This window comes from Diadema antillarum, unplaced genomic scaffold (genome assembly GCF_040938485.1).
Source record: "Diadema antillarum isolate AM-2024a unplaced genomic scaffold, OU_Dant_1.0 scf00000226, whole genome shotgun sequence".
Taxonomy (NCBI): Eukaryota; Metazoa; Echinodermata; class Echinoidea; order Diadematoida; family Diadematidae; genus Diadema; species Diadema antillarum.
The window spans coordinates 362,135-372,736 of NW_027271115.1; the positions used below are offsets into that span (position 1 = coordinate 362,135).

A 10,602-nucleotide genomic window follows, 5' to 3' on the forward strand; every position below is an offset into this window, starting at 1 on the left:
TAACAGAACACCCTATCCCTCGCGCGGTCCTGCCTCCCCTCCTTGTTCCACACTGCCGTATAAGCCGCTTTCTTCATGCCCGCTTAGGTATCTCGGTTTTCTTTCTTACTTGTTTTTTTTTCCCCTACAGAATAGAAACCTCGACAGGGCATCATTGAGAACCTTTGAGTAGCGGTTTTTCGAACCTTCTGGTGGCATCATAATCGAAGGTTGTTCAAATAATGTCGTCGGTAACGAGCAAATACAAACCACGGAATGACAATAGGCTTACAATTTCAGGTGAATGTGAGATTGTCAATTGTTTCTGTCAAGGATTGGAACTTAACTCTTTTCTTTTCTTACTCGTAGTCCCGGATATGACCAATCCAAAATTAATGAATTGCTAACAATTGAGCGTCATTCCTTTCTCTACCTGGTTGTTATACAAATAATGTTACAAATAATGTAGCTGGCTTTTGCATTGGAGTCCTCTGATTGGATTAGACACGTATTATAGTAAATATGTTGATCGTTTTGTGGATTTTTGTTTTCTCCAAATTGTAACACGCTGCATTCTTCAATCAATCTTTTCAACTTTTTAATCAGTAACTCAGTTATATATTGTCATTTTGGCTGATTAAAATTGAGTGTATTTAAAATGAATAGCGAGTGATTTCTTTTTAAAGTCCTTTCTCTATACCAACGTGTTGTTTTTTTTTTCAACATAATTCGGAATATTGTTTGTATTTTTTTCATGAGAGACGTGTCAGAAAATAGGGACACTAGTCTTACAACTATATTTCTGTTTTTCCTGAAATAGTAAGCGATTCTTGTTTTACTACACAGTGCAGCCTATTTGTTTCGGGCTGCCGAGTGATTTACAAACCTTTCCTATTTCTAATGTTATTTGCCACCTTTCTAGCCCAAATGAAACATGAAATTGAGTATAGGAATAAAAGATACAATACACTGAGCTTTGCCGTGCAAGACCTATACAAGCCTGTATGTATGGCTGCCTTGACGACAAAAATAATGTCAAACCCCAAAGTTAGCCCGCTGATGCGAGAGCAAGACAGATTCCCAAAGCAGGTGTTCAAACAATGAAGATATATTTTTACCTTGTGCTTTCCTTTGTTTTCATTTTTCTACAAAGAAGATGGATGGGAATTATTTTTGCAGTGGTCACAGCTCGTCGCATCAGTTCACACCGATAAAGTTCCACGAGTGAATGGAGAAATTGAAAAGCGGGTTACGTATGTCCTCCCCCCCCCCAAAAAAAAAAGAAAAAAGAAAAAGAAAAAAGAAATACAACGGGAACTTCCTCATAAAAAATAGTGAATCAATCAAATTACCATTTTAGGGCATGAAACCATAAATTATTCCTCACATCTTACAGAAAACCCCATCCGATTTGCTTCAGTGGTCAAAGAGAAATGAGGATCTTTATAGAACATGTCAGAAATCCCTTCCCTCCAAGTTCTGTCCATTATGTTCACACATTAATATGCAGTTCCAAGAGCATCCAAGCGCTAAACTTGCAAGAAACAGACCCATGACATGCTTTACAATAATCCACATTTCTCTGTGACCACTTAACCAAATTGAATGGGGTTCTCTGCAAAATAAAGGTAAGATTTTTTTTTAGACCCTGAAATAGCATTTAGACAGCCTAATCATATTAAAAGTTATCAGTGCAGAAATTCGATTGTATTTTTTTTTAAGGGGGGAGGACATACTGTATAATGAGTTGAGTTGCTGAACTTTTTCTTTGCACCTGGTTCTCTGCGTCTTATTTCTGTGCCAGGAACTAGTTCAGTCCACGGCAGTTGCAGCTAGGTCGGGCAAGCCCAAGTTAGGACTTGGCCTAACGTCGTATAGCTTCTCTGAAGTCCGGTCACAGAAAATTCGGACAGGCCGGAAGAGGATGATGAAACTGGTTTTCAGTGATGAACAGGAATATTAATCAGAACAAATATTCAGTGTTGTAACGAGGCACTTTTCCCCACATCAAAGATGTGAACTCTTATGTAGAAAGTTTATTCAAAGAGCGGACAATTATACCACCATTACATGTTGGAGCAAGGTTATTTTTGGAAAATCATTTGACAACGACAAAGTGCATCATTTCATTAAATGGTCTTTTGAAATCATCAAATGTTAACTTGTATAAAGTGTGTCTGTGTGCAAATTGTTGTTAAACTAGTTATTCGTGTTACAGGTGAGCTTTGTTATGGTGCTCGTAAACACAGCGTCTGCTTGTATAGCGTGATTCACATTTTGGCGCAGTCAATTATTCTAACCTTCTTTAACATGATCTGCGGAAGCCGCAGAAGAACAATAATCAGAGGTTATGAAAGGTTGAACACAAGTATGTACTTCGGTCGTCTAATTTCGCTGTAAGGGCAAGAGAAATCCACTCACAGTGGTAGGGCCATTAGAAGAAGCATTCTAAATGGTCAAATTAAAGCCGTTGAAATGCCGTGTTCCTGCGGTGGATTAGTCAAAGGGTATGTAAGGTGTGCAGCGAAGGTATGCAGACATTGTGGGAAGGAGCTCGGTGGGTGCTCGTTCATCTGTGTCATATATGCATGTACCACTAGTTCGGATATCAGCATGGTCGCGGGACTTACTTCCGAACATCCCTCGTGGACAAATTTGTAGAATGTTTGTTTTGGTTTACAATCAGTTTGTAAAGAGAGGTAGCATCAGAGTAGTAGTAGTAGTAGTAGTAGAATATATATATATGTATATATACATATAATATAATATAAAATAATATAATATAATATAATATAATATAACATAATATAACATAATATAATATAATATAATATAATATGATATAATATAATATGATATAATATAATGTAATATAGATTGATTACTCATTTTTATTCATACAATGTATATGATAAATACATGGTCGAAGTTAAGTCATAGAATATATCCGGGATAATTGCCTTTTTCAGGTGCAGGTATTGGTACGTCTCTTTCAATTACAGCCTCCAGATCCTCAAGTCGACTGAAAGTAGACTGAAATTAATATAACTAAATTATCCAATTATTTTCTGAAACGGTTAGCGACACTTTATTCTAACTGTTATTAAGTTGCAGTATCAAAAGTAACTTCTTAATCTAAAAGTTAAGCACTGATGTTAGACAGTTTTCCTTATATTTTGCCTTGAAGTGAATTGGATCATTGAATGATAGTATAAGGATTTTCAGTCGTCGTGAAAGTAGATAAGTAAGAACTTAAATTTTTTGGAGCGGATAACATCGTTATGTCAGTCCTTGCGATCTATGTACAAAGAATTATTTGCAACCATCAAACACTTCACTTTTTGCACAATCCACCACTGCACCTTCTCCCCCCCCCCCCATTCTTCCCTCCCTTTCTCTTTATCGCCACTCAGTGAGTGGTGACTTGTATATTATATTCTTACAATGTCTTATTGTTAAGACACTCATTTCTGAGGCCATTGTCCTCGTCAAGAGTTTGCTTATGATGATGGTCTCCTGAATTTCTGTACATCAAGAGTTGCCTAATTTGTCTTTGAACAATAGAACTTACGTCTGCATAAATGTATGAAAAAAATAATTTGTTTAATTTCATTTTGCATTGTGTCATGAAAAAAAGTTGGATATTTTAAGTAATCATTTATTTGTTTTAACAGTCAGATTCAAATTACACTGTGCTCAATTACTTTGTTCAACTGACTTTTGTATTTCATTTATGTATGAGAAAGAAATTCAGAAATAAAATCAAAATCAAAATCAAAACAAATCATTGTTGTTGTTTTATAGCAAGAAAGAAGAGAGAGAAAAATGGGGCCCTATACAAATAATTTGCCCCAAACAAATCATTGCCTTAGCGTAGACATACAAGCTCACATGCAAGCACACGCACACTCACACGCAAATAATGCATGAATATGTCCCTACATCATATATATATATATATATATATATATATATATATGCATAGTTTGGTTGGGAAACGGGTTGATTTTTTTTTTATTTAAGTCCTTCATCAAATAGAGAAAGAAACTTTCCAAAGCTCACTTGTCTTATCGAAGTTATAAGTAAAATTGTCCGATATTTCAATATCTTCATTTGAAAATATCTCTCATTAACAAGAGTGGAGTTTACTTGTTCTGCAATTTAACTGTTCATTCAAACATGTAATAAACACACACACACACACACACACATATATATGTAAATATATATATATATATATATATATATATATATATATATATATAATAATAATAATAGTGAGACTCTTGTAGAGCGCACATTTCTACCTAAAAAAGATACTCAAGGCGCTATAGAACAGAGTACATATTGTGTGCATATATATATATATATATACCGACCAAAACTGATAACGATATCACCTCAGGGTCAACTGCACATTCAACCAATCAACGCAAACTCGAATGTAATTACACACACAAAGACAACGAATCAGTTTTCTTGCAAAAGCAAAGAAGCATTATTATATTTCATGAATTCATTTACATGAAACATCATTGGCAAGTACTGATGGGTCGAAATATACAAGAAAGAGCAACATTGATACCAATTGCCACCGGACAAATTAACAACAATGATGAGAAAAATAACTTAAGTCTGATATCAACAATATGTACAAAGATATCTGCATGAATCAACTTCAGTTTGTTCCAAAAGAACATCGTTCGGCGAGATCGTTGTAAAGACTGACTGTTCATTAGTTCATTAGATCGAAATGACTGTACTTTTATGTCGTACGTCCACGCGAGTGTGCATCCACATTGAGCACGTCAGTGTATTGTCTCCTGAACACTGTGACTGAAGTGGAAACGTTCACATGATATGACTGTGGCAGTTACAAGTACGTTGGGGAGGGTTCATCGTCTTCAGATGGGCTGGCACGTTCGCTTGGTCACAGTCCGCCGACAGGTGTCGCACTTCACCGAACAGCACCAGACGAAGTTGCAGTTGCAGCTGGTCGTGACGGTCACCGTGGTCTTCTTCACCGCCATGCCGCAGCTCCGGCACAGCCTGCTGCAGCTCTGCTTCATCCACCGCAGCGACGATCTGGAGTCCTCGGCGGGCGACGTCACAGCCGACAAGGAAGACGAGGGCGGCACCAGCTGGTCGTTGACGTCGACATCCCTCACGAGACACTCGCGGCCTGCAGTGCCCTTGGTGCCGATGGTGATGTTGGCGAAACAGTAGTCTGGCGACTGCTCCAGGAAGACGAGATCGCGTCGGTTGAGCGCTGCAGTCATGACGTCGCGGGCGATGCGGTCCTCCGCTCGGTTGCCGTCGATGAGCTTGCCGCTGACGAAGTCCACCCGGACGGCGTCGAAGTACTTGCGCTTGATGCGGTCGCCGATGACGCGGAAGCTGGCCACCTGGTTCCAACAGGTCTGCAGGGAGCATGAACCGGACACGCCATGACACTTACAGGTTCGCTGAAGAGTCTGCTTCACTGCCTGCAAGAGATAAAAGGGGAATAAGGAATGGTACACTTTGTAACAAGTAGTCAAATTTACATTGATTTTTAATGATTCAATGCAGAACACAATATGCTCGTACATTTATAGCATTTCGACATGATGTCGCATTAAAAAATAAATAAAAATAAATAAAAATCGCAGACATGGAATTGATTTGTTCTGCAATTACAAATGCTGAAGTATTCTTTTTGGATTTTATCGATCAGAACGAAAGCATTCTCTTTTTCACAATTTGTATGGCCAATTTTGACATTTCAGAAGTATTCATTCTTGAGTCAATGACAGTAATAAGTAATAAAATCTGATCCATGAATATATTATGGATACAACTTGCAAACATTGTTACAATTCGGAATCCTTGCCATTTTCTTACTCATGACGATGTGCATACAACTAGGTAAATATGAATAATCGAACAGGAAAGCATACAAATAAAATATTAAATCTCAATTAAATTCAACAAATAAAATATTGGCCAGAAGGCTGACAACGCTTGAATGTATTTTGTCATAAGATTGTTAATAAGCGTACAGTCTAAAAGTAAACTTTGGTATGATTACATTTAAGTGCAATCTCACTATGAGTTGTTGTTGTTGTTGTTTTTTTATCGATGTATTGCCAAAAGCCATTATGTAAATATGTGTGCCAAAAACACACACACAGAAATGATAAATAATCTGTTGAAGGTGTGGTTACCTTGCGGCCGGCTTCGTTGTTGTGCAGATTCATGACGGTGATGGCGCCCTGTGACTTCTCGGTAGCGTCCATGATGTCGCGGGCCGTACGCTCGCCGAACCGGACGTTGTCGCTGCAACCACCCCATGTCCAGCCGTCACCACCTGTTAAAAGGCAAACAAGACATTTGAAAAAGAAGTGTAAATTAATGCTGGTATGGAACACTCGACAACAAGACGTTATCGCAAGTAACTTGACAGTAATCATTGCTTCTAATTTCATATGGAATAGTGATGAAAAAATCATCTTCGATTTTGAAGTGATTGATTGAAAAAGGTTTCTTATCTTCATCTCTGGCACCACAAACAAATGGTTGAATTTCGCATAAAATTTTTCATCATTTGTGATAAGACTACTTTATACCAAATGATGCGTTACAAAAATACAACGAAAAATAAGATGTAATATTAGAATCAAATTGAATCATTGACATTTACGCTTATGTTTACAGTATTACAACTTCTTGATATCGCTGTAAAATAATGTTTGTTCTTCCAGGTGAACAAATTTAATCACATTGGTATCATTGTGAGAGATAAAACCTCAAAAGTCATATTCCATCCAACTCACTTGTGATTTTGCTTTTACAGAAAACCCCTCATTCGTAAAAAACGGCATCATAATCGATCCATTCATCTCCATTATCTGCAAACATATATGCATCCATCAGCATAAGATTACAGTCTCCAAGATCTTTAACTCTTTGGGAAAATATAATGTATAATAATGTCGATATATTATTTGACAAGGACAGAAAAACAATATTTTGCACGCTCACCTGCTTCGCCGGATCGCTTGTCATCACAGCCGCACTTCTCGAAGACACCTTGGCTGCAGTTCCGGGTGAGTGTGTACATGACTCCCGCCGAGGCGATGGCTTGCACGAACGACATCTCTCTGGTGGCTGTATGACGTGAAAAAGACAGGGGAAAAAGAGAGAAAGAGAAAATAAGTTAAAAAGTACAAAACAATGGGGATAGACAAATAGGGGGAGAGAACAATATGTAAGCAATTTGTAAAATACATAAGATAGAGAAAAAGAGAGATGGGAGAGGGAATTCGCTCTCCCTCAAAAGTTTGACTTCTTTAATCCTCATCAAAAGTATTATATATATATATATATATATATATATATATATATATATATATATATATATATATCCTTATTACTTATGTTGACATCTCGTTCCTCTTATTTACATGGTGCATTATTGCATTGATTACGTTGAGATGGAGGAAATGGACCTGAAATATCGCATGAACGCGGCATCAGATTCATCTAGTTAAAGTAAATGCTCGTACAAGCAATTGACAACTTAGAAGAATGATTTCTTAAAGATTGATGCCTGGCAAGTTTGATTTACTGAAGAAGGCATCACGTCGACGCTGTGGTGTTGTTGTCTCTTTGTTTGTAATTACCTTGTGCGCTTGAGAAGACGGCATCTCTCGGACAGTTCCACTTGTCCCAGCGAAACTGGTAGCGACACTCTCCGACCGCCCTGTTGATTCCCGCCGAAACACTCTCCACGTACTTCGTGTGACCCTGAGAAGATGAAATAGAGAGGAACAGAAAAGGAGTTAAGAATAAAATTTTGCAAATCTCGAAATCTAGGCTTAGTGCACGCATCTTGAAAGCAAAAACAACATCAACAACAATAACAACGTCAGCAAACGGGATGACTTCGCTCAGCCGTTACAAATAATACTGATCGCAACAGGATCGTGTGCATATCCAGGTAGGAGGTCAATTTTGTGGATGAAGAGTGACCATGATATGTGGTCTTCCAAAGCTGGACAGGGAGCTATCAATATTAAGTGCACTCTTACTAGAGGGCTAACAATAAGAACTTCCGCTGAAGATTTGAGGGGCTAAGCGGACAAAAAAATTTACAAGTGTATGTCTATGCACTTTTTCGGGCGTGAATTAAAACGAAGAGACGCGTCACAGCAGGAACGCCGGTTGATGCCTTTTACCAAGTTTTTGGAGGATAATCTTTTGACACAGCCATGCAGAGAGAACAGTAAGCTTTATACTTTATCGGCTAAAGGTAAGGATACAACACAAATGACAACCAATAAGAACAAGAGTGCGCATAATATATTGACTGCAAGTGCTTTATCTGCCAAGCTTCACATCTGAACTTTCTGATTTTTTCCACAGTTGACAATTGTAGATAATTGCAAATCGTCTGGAATAATAATAAGAATGACTGCATTTACAAGATCTGACGGACAAAAAGTAAAACATCTCTTTTTATACAATTCAGCCATGCGCAGTTCCTGTCATTTTCGGTTTAGTTGCAAAACGCGTCATCATCGATCTTGGGGCATGTTCGCATTCTCATCGCTTGGCGGATTACATTTTTGGCCCAGTCATAGACACCACGCTAGAATTGCTCTTTTTAGGTAGTGGGAGAGAGAGTAAAACCTTCTTTAGAATCATCTGGGTAATTATCTCCATGGGTGAGTCGAAACGTTAAGGACGGCACCCTCTTTGTGAGGGACCGGGTAATTATCGGAAGTACACACCGGCATTATATAAGATAGCCCCATTATGATACCTCAGGGAATTTCAAAAGGTCTATTATGCGTTTTAATTAACACGTTGGAGGAGAAAATGGCGGATTTTGGAGAGAGACCTATTAGATAGTTTAGATGGCTGTGCAAGCCAGATCAATACTGAACGCCCTTGGAATTGAGGGTGAATGACGTCAGCTGTGTGAAGCTGTTCCTCGCGTCTTTCCTTTGCTAAAGGTATAAGTGCAACGGATATTACACAGGAAAGTTTGTACTCCAACGACCTCTCCAAAGAGTAAATAACCACTACACAATAATGATGGAAAACGATAGTGAAAATAATACTGTAAAGAATATTTCTTACCTTGGAGCCCGACAGGAGGACGTTGCTGACTGGAGACCTGGAGAATGACGAAAGAAAAGAAGATAAGAATGATGGAATGATAATGATAGGAGCAGATAGCAGGCACTTATACGCGGATGTCCCAAGGAGCAATGACAATGAATTTCAAAAGCAGACGAAGAAGACAGAATCACACAAATTGGACGGATAACTAACCTTATAATTTATTAGTGCGTTTACTTGTTGGTATTACGCAAATACATAATATTTGAACTTCATGTTGCACTTACAATCATAACGACCACTCGGGCATCATGGGAAGCAAAATTGGCACGCCTTCAAGATTTACAAGACGCTCTACCCAAAATATTCGGTATTACGGATCAATTTTTTGCAAGACATTCACTTAATAAGCGTGTAACAAAAATGTGTTATACGGCAAAACGTAAGATACTCTCGTTCCCCAGAAAGATTGTCTTTCGATTTTGCACCTACATTGTACAATGAATACCAAACAGAGAGAAAAAAAGTGTTATGTAAATATGCTTCGCAGTTGTGTGAACTAGGATAGTATCTTAAGCAGTGACCAACAATTTCAACTGATTGAATAGGTTCTCAAACTTAACGAGAAAAAAATTAATGTTGGACGAGGGTAATATTTCAATCTGTCGGCATCATGCAGCAATACTATCCTAGTCATATCCACATGGCAAGTCAACACCCATTTCTTCTTTTTTGCGACATAATTCTCAACTTGTTAACTCAAATCTAGCTCGACAGAATTTGAAGTAAGTGAACGTGTGTGATAGGTGTACTAGGTTTTTAAAAATGAGAAGTGGTCGTTCATAAGGGACCCCGTTCATAAATAGGTCCTACAACCTTGTAGGTAGCTTACCATAGAATCCCCTGAAAGACGGGTGCTTGAACGAGAAGCAGAGTGAAGACGAGTAGGCTCCGGAACATCACGGGATGAAGAGCATCCATGGTCGTGGCAGTAGTACAAGCAAATGTGAATGTGTTACTGGGAGTAACTGGAATCAAAGTATTATAGATCCAAGCAATAAGCCCTGGTGCACGAGAAGGCAAGTGTTAAACAGTAGATATAGAGCAGATCAGGTGGAAAAGTAAAATTGCTTGACAAGACTCGAGGAGCGAAAAAGGCGTATGAACACAGTAAACTCCAGGTGAGGAATGAGGAGTTCCTTGAGCTAAGACATTTACTTATACTGGTTTGATACCACCTTGGCCTATCATGTCGATTAAGCACAATAAGGGATGATAAGTCCCTTTCAAGAGCGGGGTAGAAGTTCCCCCATTGGCGCGGCGAACATAAGTAGGCGTGGGACTGACCAATGGGCGGCCAGTTCGCATCACCGTGAACGAGCGGAGGGGTACGATCAAAGTAACCGAGCGACATGCTTCTTTTTGTTTTGGCGGGTGAGCTGAGAGCTTTATTGTTAGTGGCTGTCTGCGCTGAACTGAAGAGCTTCACATTTTACTGCTTTGAAAACGCCATGC

At 38.6% G+C, this 10,602-nt stretch overlaps 1 protein-coding gene across 1 annotated transcript; it reads right to left on the bottom strand.

Moving 5' to 3' along the window:
* Positions 1 to 4,883: 4,883 nt before the first annotated feature.
* LOC139724654 (protein Wnt-8b-like) lies at positions 4,884 to 10,068 on the bottom strand. Its single transcript, XM_071635785.1, has 6 exons — positions 9,980 to 10,068; positions 9,106 to 9,142; positions 7,644 to 7,767; positions 7,003 to 7,128; positions 6,186 to 6,328; positions 4,884 to 5,465 (listed from the first exon to the last, which is right to left on the bottom strand). The coding sequence occupies exons 1-6, from the start codon at positions 10,066 to 10,068 to the stop codon at positions 4,884 to 4,886; spliced, it is 1,101 nt and encodes a 366-aa protein (XP_071491886.1).
* Between the last annotated feature and the right edge of the window lie 534 nt (positions 10,069 to 10,602).

Coding starts and splice junctions, on each gene's coding strand:
- LOC139724654 (XM_071635785.1), bottom strand. CDS start 10,068: ATGGATGCTCTTCATCCCGTGATGTTCCGGAGCCTACTCGTCTTCACT. Junction 7,768..9,105: donor TCCTCCTGTCGGGCTCCAAG/GTAAGAAATATT, acceptor TCATCTTCTCAG/GGTCACACGAAGTACGTGGA. Junction 7,129..7,643: donor CGTCTTCTCAAGCGCACAAG/GTAATTACAAAC, acceptor CACGTCATACAG/CCACCAGAGAGATGTCGTTC.